This window comes from Diceros bicornis, chromosome 38 (genome assembly GCF_020826845.1).
Source record: "Diceros bicornis minor isolate mBicDic1 chromosome 38, mDicBic1.mat.cur, whole genome shotgun sequence".
Classification (NCBI taxonomy): Eukaryota; Metazoa; Chordata; class Mammalia; order Perissodactyla; family Rhinocerotidae; genus Diceros; species Diceros bicornis.
This window is the reverse complement of record NC_080777.1, coordinates 17,064,296-17,086,086: the sequence shown is the minus strand read 5'-3', so window position 1 is coordinate 17,086,086 and position 21,791 is coordinate 17,064,296. Positions and strand designations below refer to the sequence as shown.

Genomic DNA, 21,791 nt, shown 5'->3' with positions numbered 1-21,791 from the left:
CCACTGGGCTCTCAGAACCGTCCAGGGGGCTGCATGTTTCCTGGAGGGACTAGACTCAGGGAAGTGGCCCCACCTCTGTGCTACTTGTTCCAGACATCGTGGTGAATTGCCAACATTTCTGAAAAACTGACTCTCAAAAGGTCACCTGCAAGAATTTTGCTTTCCAGAAGTTATGCGAGCAAGTTTTGGCTGGATGAGGATGTGGTTAGTCCACTGTGGATGGGTAAGTGGATGGGAGTTGGGGACTTCACGGATCTTGCTTTTAGAACCTTCATTCAAACTGACCGAGGGCTCATGCCATAGAAAAAACAGTATGTTGCTCTTAGCCAACCCAGAGTTGGCTACCTTACCTGTGAAATGGCTTCAGCTGGTTTGCTATGAATGACTGTGTACCAAAAGAATTATGTGTTGTGTTTATGTGTATGGTTTTTGTTTCTCTTTCAAACAGCTCATGGATGAAGAGGGTGTAGTTGATGATATTGCCATTTGTCCTCACTGGAGGGTCCCAGTTCACCAAGATTTCCTGAGGACCCTTGGCCTGCAATTTTGGAGGTTCCATTCCTGAAGGTGCTGAGGGGCTGGTTCGATCTTTGACAAGTGGGCTCAAAATACCCCCTTGGCTGTTGTTGGCAGTCACTGTGTAGCCATACTCCACACCTGGGGTGAGAGTAAAATCGTGATAGTGAGTTTCCAGGCCGGTGTATACAATGGTTCCATCCCTCCTCAGTTCATAACTTCTGATCTGGCCATTTGGGTTTCTTGGGGGTTTCCAGGTGATTTCTATTGATTCTGAGCCTGTGACTTGCAATTTTGGAGGGTCTAAGTTCTGTGGGGGGGCCTCCATTGTCCAGGCAGATTTTGACCCACTAGCTGTGCAACCTCCATTTGTGCAGGCTACTAGGGAGAAATTATACTGAGTATAAGGCTGCAGGTGGGAAACCAGCAGGAACAGGCTCTGCCCAGCGAGGTACTCCTTACCATCCACTCTAAGTAAATATTTAGTGATCTTTCCATTTTGAATTGATGGTGGCGACCAAGAAGCGTTTATTTGAGTGGCGCTGATGGCCCAGAGAGCTGGAGGGCTGACTCCTGCTGGAGCAGCCTCAAGAGTTGTGATGTGGGTGGGTTTGCTGGCGGAGCAGCCTCCACTTGTGCAGGCTATGACTGCATAACTGTATGTGAAAAACGGAAGCAGCTCTTCATCGGTATAGTTGAAGATCACAGCATCAAAGCTGAAAGGATAGAGTACTCCGTTCCTTTGAAGCCTATAGGACTGGATGATACCATTAGAATGTTCTGGTAGGATCCAGGATATCAGCAGTTTGGGGGGATTCATTGATACATAGGCTATCTTTGGTGGAGAGAGACCTTCTGGAGGGGCCGGCATCGTCCTTACCACAGCCCAAGGGCTACAGGTATGGCCTGCAGAATTCCAAGTGTAGATTTTATATTCACACTGCGTCCATGGCTGCAAACCTGTGTCATTATACATAAATGTATTCCTTTCAGTATTATATTCTGTGAAAACAATTTTTTCATCGGCCTGGATTGTCTGATTCCCCCAAGCTTTTCCCTCGAAGCATCTGCGAATCACTTCATAGCGAATTATCTTTCCATTTGGGTTAACAGGCGCAGACCAGCTCATCTCCACGCTAGTGGACCCCACAGACTGGATTGTAGGAGCCAACTGAGAGTGGGGAGGGGCTTCATCCGTCCACAGAGGCTGGGGTGCTGAGTGTGCACAGCCTGCCCTGGTGCAGGCCTCCAGGGTCAGCATGTAGAGAGTGAAAGGGTCCAGGCGTCGGAAGAGAAATTGACGATTCAAGCCAGTGTACTCCAGAACACCGTCACTGAAGATGTTGTATAACTGCAGGAAGAAGAGAAGCCAAGGGAAAATAATTTGTAGCATATGGTTTCTTGGTGTAGCCATTTCATCCCTTTTAACCTTTTCCCCCTTCTATTCCTCATCTTAATGACCCCAATCCAGAAAAATCATCCTAATATTAATTTCGGGAACGTGATCTTTTCCAGTTAGTGTAAAGTCCACAGAAAGAGGAACAATGGTTTTCTCTGCTTCTTTATTTTTAAATTTAGATATCATGTAAGCATATATCTAAAAGCTAAGGACTATTGAACCTGATTCTTTGACTGAATGAGTGCTTGTGGGGTTTCCTCCTATTTTTATTTTTTTAAAGTAGGGAATAACATTCAAATCCCCTATTTTATAGATACTAAGCACTTCTGATCACATCCTGAGTAGGGTAAGTAGGACCTATCTACATTGTCTACCTCCCATGGCATTTACTGGGAAATGGAATTATAATGCTTAATTGTTTGTACAAGAATGCCAGGGCTGAAAATGCATGTGTGTCTGTGTGTAGGCACAGACACATATATATATATATGTTATATGTAAATACAAAAGTATAGATACAAACTTTGACGACAAGAAGATGGAAAAAACTACCCTGTTTTCTCTTGCAGGCCATGGAAGAATTATTGCTCCTTTGGAGCAAAGTGTTCTTTTGTTCTAGGGAAAACCATCCAAACACTCATTATACAAATGTCGAGCAAGTTTTCATCCCATATTATTCATTGGTCTTCGGGAAAGATGAGAAATAACTGAACTTGAATGGAGATGGTTTTGAATAGTGGTTTCCCATCCTCTTCTGCTTCAGCGCACCTGAGGGATTTGATAGTACATGCTAGTGACTCCCTATGATGGCGTCTCTCAAGAGGGGATGGAATGCATATCAGAATCCCTTGGGAAGCATATCTAGTTTGAAACATTCCCAGAGGTGCCTCCTGGAGAAGCTTAATTTGGACTGAATTGTTGACATAATTTAATTTTACTTAAGATTAAATAGCCTAGACTTTTGGAAATCTATTTATGTTGGACTGTTGTATTTGGTGTGATTTTCTTGTTGGGGTCCGAGGACAAGACCACACCCCTAGGGAAGGGGAATAGTATATTTTCCGAAGACATCTTAGATTCCATAATCACTCTGAAAACCTCTATGACTCCCTGGCCCCCTCATAGTCACCTGGTAAATCTCTAACTAGTGTTAAATTTAGCTCTCCCTCTGTGCCTTAGCTTCTAACTGGGTTTGAGAGAAACACTCAAATATGCTGACTGGTCTCACTTTCAATGTCTTACCATAAATATAACTAGGTGAATACCAACTGGTAGTCCTATTCTATTCCTCCATATGTTTGCTCTTTTATTTTCCAAAGTGACTATTTCATATCTTCTCCTGTCTCCACTAACCACCAACACCCTCTTCCCTCCCACACAGGTGGTTGTTGACATGACTGCATATTTCATTGAGAAAACAAAAGCAGTCAGAAAGGAATGTTCTCGTGTTATATATTATCACCACCACATCCATGTGAATCTAGGCTCACGCTATTCGCCTTCCTTCCTTTTGCTATGGATGAAGTATCTCTGCCCCTACTGAAGGCAACCTGAGCTCTGGATCCCATCCCCTCCTCTTTCCTACAGATATCACTCCTGCAATTATTCTCATTATCTATGACATCACCAAGTTATCTCCCTCTACTGGGTTATTTCTACTAGCATTGAAATGTAATCTAGTATCTTTCACTGATTTTTAAGTAAAATGTCTCAACACCACAATCCCCCAGCTCTGCTCCATTTCTCTGCTTTTCTTTTCATCTGTATTTCTTTCAAGAGTTGCTGGCCTCAGTCCCTCACTTGCCGTTCTCTCCTCAAGCCATCTCAATCAGGCTTCCCATTTCACCACTTGATCTTGTCAAGATCACAATGACCTCCTCATTTGCAGATCCAGGGTCACTTCTCTGCCCTCATTTTACTTGATCTTTCAACAGCACTTGGCATATTTTCTCTTCACTTTTGGCACACCCGACTCGTCTACCTTTCCTTCGACTTCACTTTCCTCTTCTCAATCTCCTTTGCTGGCTCCTCTTCTTCCTCTTGACCTCCAAATTTTTGTATTTCCTCACGGCTTGATCCCAGGCTCTCATCACCTCTAGTTATGTTCTCTCCATAGCTGTTCTTCTCCAGGCCCATGGGTTTAAATACCACCCGTCTGCTAATGAATTCCAAACATATATCTTAGTGAAGAACTCTCTCGAGAGTTCTAGACTTGTACCTGCAACTGCCTACTTGTCCCCTCAAACCTGCACATCTTCCAACCTTATCTTCCCAGTCAATGACTCAAGGCCAAAACCCCAAAGTCATTCTAAATATGCCTTTCCCTTCATGTTTCACATCCAGTTCATTAACAAATCTCGTCATCTCTGCCTTGTGAATATATCTCCAACCTAATCATGTTTCTCTAGCTTCACGACTTCCACTCTAATTCAAGCCACCATCAATTCTACCCTGAATTCTTTAATAGCTTCTAAACTCTACTGGTCTCCTTAGACTCCATTTTCTACATAGCAGCAAGAATGATTTTGAAAAACATAAATTTGATTATGCTATTCCTTTGCCTAAACCTTTCAGTAATTTTTCATCACACTTAGAATAAATTGCAAACTCCTTATCGCAGCCCACAAGGTGAGGTACAACCTACCTCCTACCATCCCTCCAGTCTCTTCTAGTGTCATCTTTCTCTCCCTCCCAATGCTTCAACCACACTGGCTTTCTTCCCTTTATCTGAATGCACCAAGTTCATTCCTGGCTTCAGGCCTTGCATTTGCTGTTCACTTTGTCTGGAACATTTTGCTCTCATCTCTTCACATGACTGACTCTGTCTTGTCATTCAGGGCTCAGCTCAAATGTCAACTCAATTCAAATGATCATCCATTCTAAAATAGCCTGAGCAGGCATAATTATATTATTCTGTTTAATTTTCTTTATAGCACTCATCACTCTCTGCATTCTCTTCTTTATTTGTGTACTAGCTTCTGTAGGCCTCTCTATACCCCCACTATTCATGTATTCACACACACACACACACACACACACACACATAAGGTCTGTGACAACAGGAAACTTGCCTGTCCTGTTCACTCCTGAATAAATACCTGGCACTTAGGAGAAGCTCAATAAATATTTGGTGAAATGTAAATGAAGGTAAAAGGAGTAGATACTCCCATTGTCAGTCATGCCAGGAAGAGGCAGATTCTGGGACAGGAAACAAATACTCACAAGAAGGGGTGCTTTGATGGGTGTGGGGAGACACTCTTTTCTCTGATAGGGACCTCCGGGCTGTGGCTTAGACTTGAAGGTCATGGATCCTAAGGCTCAAGTCTCCTGTCCCAGGGTAGGGGACATCTGGCTTTGTCACGTGTAAGAGGCTGGTAGAAAGCAGCTTGCTTCTGCTGCTTGTAACAGGCTGGAGGTAGGCAGAGAGGCAGCCATTGTACTGAGCAGTGAGGCAGCCTACAGGGAGGCCCACGAGAATGGGTTGGGCCTATGGGTTCTAGTTACAGTTCTCAGTCATTGCTGAAGGGGATTTTCTGCTGTCATCCCTCTCATAGGGAAGTTTTATCCCAAGTCACAGCTTAGTCTTAACTGTTCTTTGTGGAATTAATGGAGGAATCTTGGTCACCTTGAGAGGGAGTGGTAAAGGAGAGGCAGAGTGTCTACACCAGCTGCAGGCTGAGGAATTCTGCAGTCTTAGCTTGCGGAAGGCAGTTGATGAGGGCCCAAGTGGTTGTCCAGGGCCAGAGGAGACAAGGCAGAGGTAGTAACAGACTGTGAGCTGAGTCGCCACCACCCTTGGGGAAGAACATCAGAAAGGGAGACGAGGGCTGGCTTTTATGTGGGTGATGGTTCAAAGTATCAAAACGTGGACTCATTTCTGCTCACAGACTGGTGAAGCCTGGGATGTATGTGTGACATGAATCAGTCTGCTCCTCATGGCTACATACAGAGGTCAGGGAGTTAGCAGACATGTGGGGCTTCCTGTTTTCTGCTTAGCGAGCTCCATTCACAGCACAAATTAGGCAAGATTTGAGTGAATAACTGGGCAGGATAATCCAGGAGGCAGTAAGAACACAGTCATTTAGAGTTCAATTCTGGTATGACTTCCTAGTTTCAAATTCCAATTTGATCATCTGCAATGCGGGTTTGGGCAGTTACATAGACTTTATATGCCTCATGAGGTTTAGTGGTACGTACCCAATAGGATTGATGTGAGGATTAAATGAGATAATCCACGGAGAGCACTTAGCCCAGGGTTGGCTTCAGAGGAAGCATAACACATGTGGGCTAGTTTTCTCTGATCTATGATTAAGTGCCTGGAGGAGCTATCACAGAGAATTAAATAAACTGTGAAGGGAGTTTTCCCACAGTGACCTGATGGCATGTCAGGGCTCATGTATTTATCTGGAGGACACCAAACATGATTTCACAGTCAGGGTGGACATTACCTTAATCACACCATTGGTTCTCACAGGCTCCGACCACTGTAGTAACAATGCCCTGCCGTTCTCTTTTGGTTCTACTGTAAAGTTGCTCAGTCCACTTGGGGAAGATTCTAGGGTTTGAACCAGAGTCCAGGGGCTTGAAACTTCGCCTGCCTGGTTTGTGGCTACAACACCAACGTAATATGTTGTGAATGGTTCTAACCCGAACAGGTGGGCTTGATGGCTCGTTCCCTGTAAGAAAATGAACAAGTTAGTTTTCTTTTAGAAACTGCTAACAATTGCTGGAAGGTCATTCTCTGACCAAGGTTCATCAACAACAGCAGCACAAATATCATAGCAGGGTTTTGAATGATTAAGAAAACAACGTGGTTTTTTATTGTCCTTGACGCTCTGAATATATTACTTAATGTTGTGTGATTTCAGATACACACAAAATGTGGATCACATAGGATCCTTGCCTTTTCAGAGCTTGAAACCCAAAGGATGTGATATATAACATAAAAAAATCTATGATACTTCAGGTCAGTGCTGTATCCAGCTCACAATGGACATCAGTGGTACCAAGTTGCATGGCAGAGAATGGGATAGTCTTAAGGATTTGGCGATTTAACTTGAATGACACTAATTCTCTTTCATTAATCCCCAACACTATTTGTTTATACCTAAACCTCTCCCCATCTCCCCAATCTCCCTCTCTCATTCTCTTGGTATGTATTTATATCTTACAAATGCAACACAACAAACACAAGAAAACAATAACAAGCCAACTGAACTATAAATGCACTAATACCCTTAGAGAATTCTACTATTCATATAGATGTGAAAATATTCTCATTTGTTAAAAACACCATAACTAAAACTATGAAAATTTCCAAAAGTAATTGGTAGCTTGGCTTCGAGAATTTGGTCTTTGTTGATTTAAAAGAAGGAAAAAAAAAAAAAGGATAGCAGAACTAGAATTTTCTGCTTGGAGAGCAACATTTAACATCTTTTGCATAACTTAACTGGAGCTAGGAATCCTAATGTTTTGAAAGAACCTGGGAGTGCCTTTTCCACATCTGGGCCAGATGGATATATCTGTTTACAGATAGGGATTATGTCTGAATAAGTAATGGACCAGTAATGTGTGTATAGTACACACACACACATACACAAACAAATGACACTTTCTGTCGTGTACCATACCCATTGGATGTGAATAATAACGAGGAAGTTTTGACCGGTTTAATAGGCTATTTATGCTTGATGGTGTGTGAGATCAGCCTTGGTTCCTTAGATGTTTAAATGTGACAGATAGTCTTCAACTTTTTTTTGGTGGGCACGGGAGGAGGAATGTGAGGTGGAGAAGAGCAAGTTATTTCTGAGAGTAGGTACCTGAAAACATCAGACAAAGTTATGTAGATGGAAATTCTCCTCAATTTAGGGGCTCCAAATATCATTTTGAATAAAATCTAAAACAAGATAGCAAAATCAAACTGAATGATTTTCCAAAAAAAAAAAAAAGAAATTGTTAGACAAAACCAAAACACATTATAGAAATAATTTTTGACACTGTTTCCTCACATTCTTGGTTATAAGTTTCAACTGTGTTAATGTTTCTTATTATGTTAAACACAAGCAGAGAAAACATAATTTCCTTTACTTATCAAAAACTTGTAAAGTCAATTTTCCTGTTTCAATAAGTCCCATTATGATATCACATGCTAACCTCTTGAAATCTTTTAATATTTAAACATTTGCTAAGTGAGCAGACTCTGAAACAAATTTTACAGAAATACTAATTTCTCTTTTTTAAAATATTAAAAGTTAGATCATAAATATTTAAAACTTATTTCTCCACAACATTGGATTGTGCTTTTAGATAAATATAGCACAGAACTAGAATGACCATAATGAATATTAAATCTGAAGATGCTACAAGTCCCGATTACAAACATTCTTTTCTGATAAATGATTCCTTTTCTGTGGAAATAGGGCAAACATGGGCAAGATTAATAATGCAAAAAAAGAACAATTCTTTGTTCAGAATCTTTAGTAATAGATGCCAAAAAGGCATAAGCTCCAAAGCAAATTGTAATCACCTCTAACAGATTATATAGAAAAAAGGTAGGCTGTTGGGGGACATTTAGAGATATGTTTTGTCATAAGAAACACGAAAAGCATGTGGGCCATAAAGCAAAAACATATGTATATTGTCTATAGCTGCACCTGCTCAATTACAGTTTATTTCAGAGCTGAGAATTCCATTCAGCCCCTAGATGGCAATACTATCAAACACTTTGGGTAACTTGAGTACTTAATGATTAACAACCGGCATTCAGTCATCCAACACACTCCAGGTAACCATTAAAAAAATAACAAAACTGATTTCATTATAGATTCTTTTAATAAACATTTATAGCTCAGATCCTTGAAAACAGAAGTATTCAAAATGCCCTGGCCTCAAAACCTTCACCGTCTAATGTAAAAATACAACCTGAAGATGTCAGGTTGAAGTTCATGCCTGCCTGGCACAGAAAGGTTTAGAGGCCTACTCCTACAAAAGGTGATTACAACAGATGTTTTGCTTATATCTTCAAAGAAATAGAAACGATCGCATATGGCAAATGTGAAGGGGAATTTTTATATCATAAATTTATACTGAGGACAAGTTCCTATATTATGTTAATTTGTTATTTCTGAAGAGCTAGAACACATACACACACACATGCACACAAATGCCTTAAATAAACTTCATTAATAGCCATGCTTTTTGTCAATGTTTAGTAAAGCCCAACTGAAAAAAAATAAAAAAAATTGTAAAATGGCAAAATGATCCTTACCAATTTATTCTTTGACATTTTAGGAAATAATTTATATCATTCTCTCCTGAACGGATTTCCAACACCAAAGTTCACTATTTTAGAATCCTGTTGTAAAATTTGGGCACAGTTCCCTCTGTGGAGTGGGTTGTGTCTTGTTTATTTATCCAGTTACTTGTTATTTTCCTTAAATTCAGAATATTTGCTTGAGAACTGTCGATCTTAAATGTTTTGATTGGATTCAATTCCTTTCTTTGGGGATGTAGTATTCTGTGACACCGACTAGTAAAAGTCACCATTAAAAACCACCTTCTGGAGCCAGCCCCATGGCCTAGTGGTTAAGTTTGGCGTACTCTGCTTTGGCGGCCCAGGTTCGCAGGTTTGGATCTCAGGCACAAACCTATACTACTCGTCAGCCATGCTATGGCAGCCACCCACGCATAAAATAGGGGAAGATTGGCTCAGATGTCAGCTCAGGGCTAATCTTCCTCAAGCAGAAAAAAAAAAAATAAAGAGGAGTATTGGCAACAGATGTTAGCTCAGGGCTAGTCTTCCTCAGCAAAAAAACTCGAAAAAACCATCTTCCTTCCTTTCGCTCCTCTGCTCCCCTGTTCTTCCTTCCCCTGTGGAGATTATCTTACTTTTTCCTCTTCATTGTCATTAGTTTGCTTGCTCTTTATCATCACCCTTCCATCCTACCAATTCTTTTGAGATATATATATATATATATATATATATTTTTTTTTTTTTTTGCTGAGGAAGATTAGCCCCAAGCTAACATCTGTGCCTATCTTCCTCTATTTTCTGTGTGGGTCACCACCACAGCATAGCTGACGAGTGCTATAGATCTGCGCCTGGGATCTGAATCCATGAACCCGGGCCGCTGAAGTGGAGCATGCCAAACTTAGCCACTATGCCACTGGGCTGGCCCCTTGAGATATATTTTTTTTGTTGTCCTTTCCCTCTGGGCTACCAACTTGTACTTGCTTTCCTGTTGTCTTTGTCCTTTCCATGTCCACATCCACATAATATTCATATTTATTGTTCTAGAAGTATATTAAGTACTTTTGCTAGGGAGCAGATGAAAAGAAAGACTCAACAAAGGAAAACAAGAATAATCTATTCTCTGCAGTCTAATATTTCCAACGCATCTTAGCCTTTTTAAAAAACTTATATGCATGAGGGTCAGAGCCTGGATACAAATCAGTGCATCCTTTTCTGAGACATAAAGACACGACTCTCTGGAACGCTCTGCCAGTTGAGGTTCTGCTGGCAATTTGAACTACATTTTAACCTCTCAACTCTGCTCCTGGGGGCACATGAAACTACTTGGAGTCTTCAGCAGTCTGACAATTTTACACCATCTCCTCTGATTACTTTTGACGACTTGAAGTGCCCCAAAGGTGGCCAGGGGGTCAATAGGTTTATGTAGGTTGAAAATGATCAAAAATTATCATTGATCTGTAGCTGTCAATAAAAGGCTGTGTGGGGAGACTCCCTGTACAAACGTTTAAACTGCATAAAGCAACCTACCTTAGTCATCTCTGAGTCTATTGATCTGATGATCCAGTAGTTTCCAGAGCTTTCCCTCTGGTCTTTGTGGTGCCTTTTCACTGAACACATTTACTTTGGCCCTTAGGAATCTTTTTACCCTGATCCTGGTAATGAACCCAAACAGTGATGTATAGCCACTGCTGTGCTCATCAACAGAGTATTACGTGCTCTTATTACATTTTGGAAAAGGTTAATCTTCCTGATCACTGTCAACTTCCTTCTCAGCTGCTGGTGTTTCTTCTGTCTTTATCCCTTACCCTGGGCTCCCCCTTTGAAAATGAGTGACTTTTGGCTTATAAATTCTAACCTGGTTGCAGGATTCCTTTGCCTCCTCAGTTATCATGAATGCCAGAGAATATATCACATCAAAAGTTTCCTTTATTTGCCCAGAGATAGCTTCAGAGGAATCTAGACTTAAGTATATCAACCTGTGTCTTGTTTAGTTGAACCATTTGGATGCTCCTTCTTGGTTTTATTGTAAGTTGTAGTTTACCTTGTCATAATGATAAAATAAAAGAATGGTTATAGATAAGTTTCTGCTTTAGATTACAAATAAAACATGAGAAGTAGGAAAAGTTCTCATTTACCATTACCCAAATGTCGTGGCTTTGGGCAAATTATATCCAGTCAATTGGATGACTTTTATACATTTTAATGCTGACAAATCAACACAAAATATTTTTTAGATTTCTGAAAGCCAGATAATTTGAGGCATGGCTGTAGGTCTAGCTTCCTTTCCATTTATAAAGTTAATTTTTGAGTTCTCCAAAAAGTTGATCAAGTTTATATCTAGTATGTATCTTGTAAAAATCAAATGGGTCTTGATACAGAAATGACCTCTTTGTTACCCATAGCCAAATATCAACCTTGAATACTTATCCGTGGTTATCTAAGCACGAGACTTCCAAGCCCGCAAAATGTCAAAATTTCCACTGATGCCGCATGTAAACTTATTTTACAAGTGACATCTCTGCCTACATATCTCCTGGCTGGTGGGACAAAGAAGACACTCTTTGATGGCACACACATACACGCAGAGTTGCTCCAGAATTAAAGATCTTTTTTTTAAAAGATATATATTTATTTATTTATTTTTTGTTGGAGAAGATTCGCCATGAGCTAACATCTGTTGCCAATCTTCCTCTCTTCTCCTCCCCTCCCCTAAAGCCCCAGTACATGGTTGTATATTCTAGTTGTAGGTCCTTCTTGTTCTTCTATGTGAGCTACCACCACAGCATGGCTACTGACAGACGAGTGGTGTGGTTCTGTGCTGGGAGCTGAACTGGGCCACTGAAACGGAGCATGCCTAACTTTAACCACTAGGCCACAGGGCTGGCTCTGATACACTCACAATACAAGAAAGGTAGAAGAAAACACCCTTTAGGTTCATGCTCTATTGTTTAATGTGCATGAAAAGTGTGTATATGCTGGGTGGCACTGCTAAGTGGCAAGACAGACCTTCCAAAATCGTCAGTGGAAATGTTTAGTATTGTTGGTCAGCAGATCCATTCAATTCTTTAAACTCTTTGAGCATCTGGTATGTACAGTATTCTGTAAAGTTGCTGTTGAGGATACAAGATACATAACACAGGCTCCCGACTCTTAGGAGCTTATAATCTAATAGAGCAGGTCAACAAAGTATGCATAATAGATAAACACAATTCAGAGTGTGGTAAGTACTATAACTGAGTGCCAGGGAAATAATGAGGGGATCCTTCTAACTGGGAAGGGAGGAAGTGGGGAGTTGGGAAGACTTAATCGGGAGGTGGCATCTGATATGGGTCAGGAAAGATGTGGAGTTTGAGTAGATGAAAATATGTGAGGCACTGGAAGAAACAACAGAAGGAAAAAAACGCAAGAAACATTTAGGAAAGAGCTGGGAGTTGAATGCAGTTGAAGTGTTGTGGGTGGAGGCAATAGTGGGGATTCAGGCTGGAAAGAGATGGTGGTAAGATTGGAGAGGTTGTGAATGTCACCCTAAAGTTCTTTGACTACATTTATCAGGAAACAATGAGTAACATTAGGCAAAAATCAAGAACTAATTATGTATAAAGATTTCCACAATGCAATTTGAAGTAATAATGGAAGAAATTTAAAATTTTGCCCTAGGTCATGGTCAGTAACTGATGAAATAAAAAATCTGCCAAGAATTAATTCATCCATTCATTTAACTGTTATTCAGCCAGTAAGTATAGATTGCCATATATAAAATGTAACAGGAGAGAATTTTCTTAGGAATAAGATTTAAAAATCTTTATTGAATGTTTGCTCTATTTCAAATTTGTAATTATTCTTGAGACACAAGTGTTTGTCTTTTGATCACAATCAAGGTGGAGATATAACCACTGGACTGAATTGAAGCCAACTACATTGTCCTCTGTCCTGATCCACTCAGTATCACACGTACCTGGTCTGTGTTTTTTCCTGATCATGGGGACGTGTTTGCATGGTGCCGTGCACACCCTTGCACCAGTTCCTTGTACATATCAAACAGCTGTAAGGCAGCTGGAAAAGGTTAGGGTTACTATTGATGATTGCACAATAGAATGAGGCTAATCTAAAGATACACACAAGTGTTAAAGCATTCTGAGCTCTGGGTTCTAACTAATGTTAGAGGGGTTAATCTGAAAGATTTCAAGAAAGTATACATGGGGAGGTGGCCCAGTGGTGTAGTGGTTCAGTTCTCGTGCTCTGCTTTGGCAGCCTGGGGTTCGCAGTTTCGGATCCAGGGCATGGACTAACGCACCGCTTGTCAAGCCATCTGTGGCGGCGTCACATATAAAGTAGAGGAAGATGAGCACAGATGTTAGCCCAAGGCCAATCTTCCTCAGCAAGAAGAGGAGGATTGGCAATAGATGTTAGCTCAGGGCTAATCTTCCTCACATACACACAAAAAGTATAAATACATATCCTCTCTTGAAATAATTGTGAGATATGCGTAATTATAATTGATTAATTAGGGGCCATTTGTTTTAACAATTGTCAATTTCAAACTTAAAGTGTTCATTTTGGAGCATTCATGTGTGAGTGATGTGTGCACTTTTGTGTCTTTATTCCCACAAATATCTACATTCAGAAAAGAAGAATGATACGTGAAAAGGGGGGGTTAATTTTTTCCTCTCATTAGATTACATCGTTCATTTTGTAATGGGGGGGTCAATGCAAAAAAAAGATTCAACTCACAGACATTTTCTGGATAGACAAATGAGCTCTATCAATTTAATCTATAAAGCAAAGCTAGAGTTCTTGCCAAATGAACGATGATGCCTCAGTTACCATAAAAACATTGGGGAAAAAAAGAATGGTTTCGAAATGGCTCATTTTTCAAAGGAGAAGAGGAAAAAAAATTAAATTTGTGATAATTAAATTTTAAAGTGGCAAATCAGTCACACTAAATATTAAAAAGCAGTACTTCTGATCTATCAAAATTAAAAATGTGCACGCTCTGTGACCCAGCAATTCCACTCTGGCAATCTATTTTATGGCAACACTAGTAAAACTGTATAAAATACATTTAAAGGAATTTCATTCCAGCCATTGTCTTGTATTTACTCAATCCTTGATTAAACACATATTTATTGAGGACTTCCTGTGTACTAAGCCCCTCCTAAGCTCTGAGGACACAGCAGAAAGCAAGGGAGACAAGGATAGTACCCTCCTGAGTTTTACATTAGAATGAGGAAAAATGGGCAAGATATAAGCAAAATAGAGAGAAAGAATTAGAAATTTTGGCATATAATGAAGGGAATAAATAGAGTGATGAACTAGTGTTTGGGTGTGGGAGGTGGGGAGGCAGGAGAACCTTGGTTTAAGAAGAGTGAGTAAAGATCCTTGAGGAAGTTCTGTTTAGGCAAGAATGCCGAAGAAACTAAACATGTGAAGAACCAGTGGAGAAACTTTCAGGCAAAAGGAAGAGCTTGGAGTTTTTGCTGACAGAAAGAAGCTAGCGTGAGTCAGGCCCGTGAGTGAGGGGGAGAATGGCACAAGATAAGGTCAAAGCGATGGGCAGGAACCAGGTGGTGTAAATCTCGGAGGCCAAGATAAGTTAGAGTCTGATTCCAATTTGAATGGAAAATTATTGAAGGCCTTGAAGCCAGAGAGTGATATGATCCAATTTAGGCTTTAAAGAGATTATTTTGGTTGTTGTGCAAAGAATATATGTAGGGGGTTGTATGAGTCTACACAGGCTGCTATAACAAAATATCATAGACTGGCTTAAAAAACAGAAGTTTATTTTCTTGCAGTTCTGGAGGCTAGAAGTCTCAGATCAAGGTGCCATCAGGGTTGGTTTCTGGTGAGGCCTCTCTTCCTGGTTGTAGACAGCTGCCTTCTCACTGTGTGCTCACATAGTCTTTCTCTGTGTGCGCATATGGGGAGAGGGAGAGATCTCTGGTGTCTCTTTTTATAAGGATACCAGTCCTATCAGATTAGGGCCCCCCTCTTACAATCTCATTTAACCTTAATTGCTTCCCTAAAGTCCCTATCTCCAAATATGGTCACATTGAGGGTTAGGGGTGCAACATATGAATTTTGGGGGAACACATTGCAGTCCATAACAGGAGTCACGAGAGAGAGTGGCTTTTGCAAAAGTCCAGGGAAGAATGATAGTTGCTTGGGGCTGGCCCCATGGCTGAGCGGTTAGGTGCGCGTGCTCCACTACTGGTGGCTTGGGTTCAGATCCCGGGCATGCACCAACGCACTGCTTGTCCGGCCATGCTGAGGCCGCATCCCACATACAGCAACTAGAAGGATGTGCAACTATGACATACAACTATCTACTGAGGCTTTGGGGGAAAAAAGGAGGAGGATTGGCAATAGATGTTAGCTCAGAGCCGGTCTTCCTCAGCAAAAAGAGGAGGATTAGCACGGATGTTAGCTCAGGGCTGATCTTCCTCACAAAAAGAAAAAAAAAAAGAATGATAGTTGCTTGGACTAGGGTGGTAATGGTGGAGATGCAACTAAGTGGATGGATTTATATTTTGGAAGTAGAGCCAACAGAATTATGATGGGTCGAATGAGGAAGGAAAAGGAAAGAGAGGAATCAAGCAGGACTCTTGGGTTTTTGCCTTGAGAGAAAGGGTGGATGGTGGTACCATTTAATGAGATGTGGAAGTCTAATAGAGTAACAGATTTGGGGAAGGAGGGAATACTTCTGGCCTTATTAAGTTGAGATGCCACATAGATAGTTATATCTATGAATCTGTAGTTCTGAGTAGATACTGGATTGTAAATATACATTTGAGAGTCATTGGACATCTCTCCAAAAATCCAGTCTCAAATCCAGCTGCCTTTTCAACCTTTCCACTTTTACATCTAATACATCTCAAACTTAACAAGTCTCAATAAGATCTCTTGATTTTCCCTTCTGGGTAGTCTGCATTATGCAAAATTGGTTAAAGTGGAACTACATATCTCAGAATTCCCTTCTGTGGCAGTCACACCCTAAGTTGATCCCCCAGTGAATCATGCCCTTGTATCATTCCCCTTCCCTTGAGTGCAGGCAGGATCTGTGACTCACTTCTAACCAATGGAAAATAGCAAAGTTATGGAAAGTTACTCACATGAATATAGGAGACACCGTCTTAGCCAAATGAAAGTGAAATTCTCCTGTTGGTCTTGAGGAAGCAAGCTGCCATGTTATGAGAAGGCATGTGAAAGAGCCCTGTGGCAGAAAACTGTTGGTGGCCTCTAAGACCAGAAGGCCAACAGTCAACAAGAAGCCAGAGCCCCCAGTCCTACAACCACAAGGAAACGAATTCTGCCAACAATCTAAATGAGCTTGGAAGTAAACACTTCCCTAGTCAAGCCTCCAGATGAGAATGCAGCCCAGTGGACACCTTGATTGAAGCCTTGTGAGACCCTGAACAAAGGCCCAACTAAGCCATGCCTAAGCTTCTGACCCGTGGGAACTGTAAGATAACAAATAGACACAAATTGTTTTTAAGCCATGAAGTTTGTGGTAATTCGCTATGCAGCAGTAGGAAACTATTACACCTTCCCTGTGTGGTTCTGGGTTAAAGCTGGTGAGACATTTAGAGGATGAAAGTAAAGCAGAACCCCTTGAAGTTCGTTGAGGTTAGATGAGAAGATAAATAGGCACAGGGGTGCTAGTGGGTTTCAGCTTGTCCTCATTCTCCTCTGCTCCATATCTGAATCTTCCTTCCAACTGCTGACTTTGACCAACAGTGGCCCCAGGTCTATGACCTGATGCTTGGTGTTGGTCCCATAGAGACGGTAGCTACACAGAGGCACAGCTTCCTATAGACCTCTCCACAAGCTTCCTCCTGGCAGTTCCACCTAGGAGGCCAGTCATACCTGGCTTCTTTTTTTTTTTTGCTGGGAAAGATTCACCCTGAGCTAACATCTGTTGCCAATCTTCCTCTCCCTTTCTTTCTTTTTCCTCCCCAAAGCCCCAGTATATGGTTCTGTACTCTAGTTGTAAGTTCTTCTAGTTCTTCTACATGAGCTGTCACCACAGCATGGCTACCGACAGACAAGTGGTGTCGTTCCACGCCTGGGAACTCAACCCAGGCCACCGAAGCAGAGCACACCTAACTTTAATCACTAGGCCATTAGGACTGACTCATGCCTGGCTTCTTAACGTGGCTGGGTGGCAACTCCTTCACCCATCCTCTTACTCCTCTCTGTGGACCTGCACTTTCCCAGCTCTTCTCACAATGATGTAAAATCTAGTTCCTATAAGAAATCCCCTAAACCAAAAACCCATATCATTCAGTTTCCCCAATTGACATGTGTCTGATGCTTTCACCAAAGCTGCGTCACCTGAAGTCTTCCCTTTTTTTCAGTTGATGACACCTCCATCCTTCAATTGTTTAGGCCAAAAAAGTTGGATTTCTCCTCTTTCCCTCACACCTATGTCTAATCATTAGGAAATAGGATTGAGTTTACTTAATTTTGAAATACATCCAGACTCCTATCAGTTCTACCACCTCTGCTACTACCAGCCTGGTCCAAGCCATTCTCTTCTACTTCCACCACTGCAATGGTCTGGTGAACTGGTCTCCCTATTGTTAACCTTAACCCCCCACTATCCACACAGCAGCCAGAACAGTCTTTGGAAACATTAGTCAGATCGTGTGACTCCTCTGCTCTAAACCTTGCAGTAGCTCCCATGTCATTCAGGGTAAAAACCTGTCCTCCTTGCCCACACTCTCATCTCCCCTTCGTATCCTCTCCTACCTTTCTCCCCACATGCCAGCTGCACGGCAGCCACACTGGTCTTGTTGCTGTTCTTCAAACACATCAAACAAGCTCCTGCCTAGAGGGCCCTGTGCTGGCTGTTTCCTCCACCTGCAGCCCACGTTACCCACAAGTCCGCACGGGTAACCTCAGCTTATCTGCTCATCGAGCCACTCCTATTTAAAATTGCAACCTGCCTACTCTCCTCTCCTCCTCCTCCCATTTTGGAACCCCTTTACCTTGCTCTACATTTTTTATTTCCCAAAGCTCTCATCACTCATTTCCAACATATCCTGTAATCTATTTATTTATTATGATTATTATTTATTGTCTATCTCTCTTTAGTAGAATGTAAATTCCACTGGGCTGGGGACCTGTATATGTTTCATTCTTTGCTCCATCCCAAGTGTCTCTCATTGTACCCTGTATAGAGTAAGTGCTCAGAAAATATTTGGGCTATCAATGAATATGGACAGAGTTTAAAATGAAGAGATGGGGTGAAGAAGAGAGTGTAGAGCGAGTCTGAGGAGAGAGTTAGGGAGAATCTAGGAAGAAAGTGTAGGTAGAGGAGAGGGCCCACGACCACAATCAGGACAGAAGCAGGATGAGGACGGAAACACAAGCAGAAGAGATTGAGTCACTAACAAAAGCTAAGAAGAGACCAGTAAAGTAGGAAGAAAACCAGGAGAGTGCGAGCTCATGAAACTAATAGAAGTGAGTATTTCATAAAAGGAGGTGTGCTCATCCATGTCAAATGATGCTGAAATGTTAAGTGATGTGGACACAGAAAGACCTTTGGATTTGGCAAGGGTTCTTTTTTTCCCCCTCCCTTAAGCCCCAGTACATGGGTGTATATCTTAGTTATAAGTCCTTCTGGTTCTTCTATGTGAGCTGCTGCCACAGCACGGCAACTGACAGACGGGTGGTGTGGTTCCGTGACCAGGAACTGAACCCAGGTCACTGAAGCGGTGAGCACTGAACTTTAACTACTAGGCCATCAGGGCTGGCTCAACGGTTCTTGTTATAAGCCTTTTTGTGGAGTGGTAAGGACAGAACTCTGATTGGAGTGGGAGGAAGAGAAAACCAGATGTGTGGATGTAGAAACAGGGAATGTTATTGTAACACTTTTGAGAAGTTTGGCTGTAAAGGAGAACAGGAAAATGGGATGGTAGCTGGAGGAGCCCATGGGATCACACTTAAAAAAGGGGAGATACTACTACATGTTTGTTTATTCCCTCCAATAAAGAGGGAGAGATTGATGATGCAGGGAAGGGTATGATATTTTAAAAAATCCTTCTCACTTTGCAGGTGGAAACCGGGTTAGCCAAAATTCTGTGTATGGTAAACTGATATGGGTATGCTCAGGTATCAGCCAATGAACTTGGAATTGGCTGTAGCATCTGCAGCAAAGCAAGAGTTACCATCATTATGCTCAGAGTTACCATTATTATATGCTTAGCTCTTTTCATAGATAAATTTGGAACAATAAAGCTTCACCAAAAATGAAGTGGTAGATAAACTACAAAGCCCATATCTATTAGAAACAGGGTAATTCTTTTTTTTAAATTTTTTAAAGTTTTAATTAAATTATTACTTTTGATAAATTGTACCTTCAAAGAGAAGAGTATACAAAAAAATTCCCTGCCCAGTAGTAACAAAAGTTTTCACTTTTACCATTTTCTTGTGTATCTTCCCTAAGATAAGGTAATTATTTTTTGAGCCAAGTTTTTGCTTTTATGGTATAAGACCTGGTGGAAAATACTTTACATGCATTATCTCATTTCATCTTTACCACAAAGCTGTGCGGTTGGTAATATTGCAGATAAGGAAATCAAGGCTCAGATAAGTTAAGTAACTTTTCCAGAGTCACACTGCTAGTAAGTGGCAGGGTTATGATTTTATTCCTGTAATATTGGGTAAACTGCATCAGTGGGTCTAACGTTTTGGTCTCAGAACCCCTATTTCTTAAAAACAATAGGGGACCCCCCAAAACTTTTGTTTCTGTGCTTTGTATCTAGCAATATTTCCCATATTAAAAATTAAACTTGATAAAATTTTAAAGGAAAAGAATACAGAAGCAAATATTCTATTAGCCAGCAGAATGATGACATCATCACACATCATGTAGCTTCTAGAAAACTCCACTGTACACTTGGGAGAGGATGAGAGCAAAAAAGACAAATATGTCTCAATATTAATATGAAAATATTTTTGACCTTGCAGACCTCTGAAAAAGTTTTTGGAACTTTAAGGGGTTCACAGACCACACTTTGAGTACCACTTAACTACATTATACCCTGCTTTAACTGGCAGCTCCAACTAAAGATTAATCAAAGATTTGTTTGAATTTTTATGCAGTGAAGAAAAGAGTCTTATATTTCCTACTTTTGACACACTCATAATACTTGTAATTAAACATGAAATATCCATGTACACATAAGTCCTATTAATAAAACTTTTAATTAGGGTTAGAGTCACAAAATTATGACTGGAACTCTACTCCAACCACCTTTGTTGTTGTTGAACCTAAAGTCCAAAGGGTCTGAGTGACGTGTACAAGATCCTACAATCCATAATACTACATTTGCACTTGAATTCCACGTTCCCAAGTCATGTGTACACATGCTTTCAGTTAAAATTAAAATTAGTTGTTTGAAACAAGGTGTCCCAAATTTCTTTGTCGTAAGCATGGCTGCTTGTGAGAGAATGGGTTTGAATTTGCTCATAGATCTACCTCCTTTCTTGATGGACCTTGTGCTGTATTGTATCTGTCTGTTCACTTGCTTGTCCTCCCACTATCAAGTGAGCTTTCTGCATCAGGACTGTTTCTTAACTTTGCTACCATGGTTTTCTCAACCGTCGAAAGGGAATAGTAATAGTACCTACCTTTTTGAGACTGTAAGCTTTAGTAAGTTAACCCTTAGAATAGTGCCTGACACATCGTGGGTATTTAACAAGTGCTAGATTTTATCATTATTGTCCTAGGCATCTAAGAGATGCTTCTACACATAAAATATTCAATAAAATTGCTGGTAGTGATGGATGAAAAAATGGATGAGTCTAAAGCAACGGGAAACTCACAAGACATTTTCAGTGGATAGCACCTTGGCTTGTATGGTGAATATATAGAGAATAATATTTTGAAAAATGGCATAGCGTCTTATGAAAGTAAGCACATCTTTTAAGTTAAATTTATGAACACTATCCTTGTAAATGTTTGTTGTGAAGACTTAGCAGGTACTGGATAAATGTACATTGAATAATTGAGTAAATTGTAAATTTTTCCTTATTATTGACTTTAATTATTTTGTCTTTAGAAATTTATTTACTTATATATATTAACTGGATCATATATTAATGAGTATGATTTTTCATTTTTATCTATAGGAGGGCAATATGATATAGTTTTTGTGTTCTTACATATCCTGACATTGGGGGTTGGGCTGAAAAAAATAATATCTTTCTCCAGTGAAGAATAAATAATACTATTCGATAGTGTAGGAAATTTGCATAGGGAGGTTGGTGCTATAAAACCCAAAATGACATTTTCCAGAGGCTCTGGGGTATTGAGATGGCAGATACTCATTCAGTCCCCATGGATCAGGCTATCCTTGGAAACAGGAAAATGTGAACAATTTTATGATGATAAATGTAAAAATGTACATAAAATGGGAATTCTATAAAAATATAAAAAATTTAAAAAAATGCACTCAATAACAGATCAATTAATTTTAAAATAAAATAAAGCCCTGAGTCAGCCCCCTACTCCAAAAAGGCCCAGTACCAGAGAGTACCAGTGAAATTTTTTGTTATTGCTTTTAATTAAATCTGTGAATAACAGAAAATCGATATTATGTACAAAGTGTTCCAGAAAAT

The 21,791-nt window shown here is 40.6% G+C and overlaps 1 protein-coding gene across 1 annotated transcript in view; it reads right to left on the bottom strand.

Annotated features, from left to right (window-relative positions):
• The window catches only part of USH2A (usherin), a 747,185-nt gene that overhangs the window by 45,510 nt on the left and 679,884 nt on the right, over positions 1 to 21,791 (bottom strand). Inside the window, exons 61-62 of the mRNA XM_058533703.1 lie at positions 6,364 to 6,591; positions 351 to 1,867 (exon numbers count right to left, since the gene is read on the bottom strand). Coding sequence (XP_058389686.1) covers positions 351 to 1,867; positions 6,364 to 6,591 — 1,745 coding nt within the window. The remainder of the gene's footprint in view (positions 1 to 350; positions 1,868 to 6,363; positions 6,592 to 21,791) is intronic.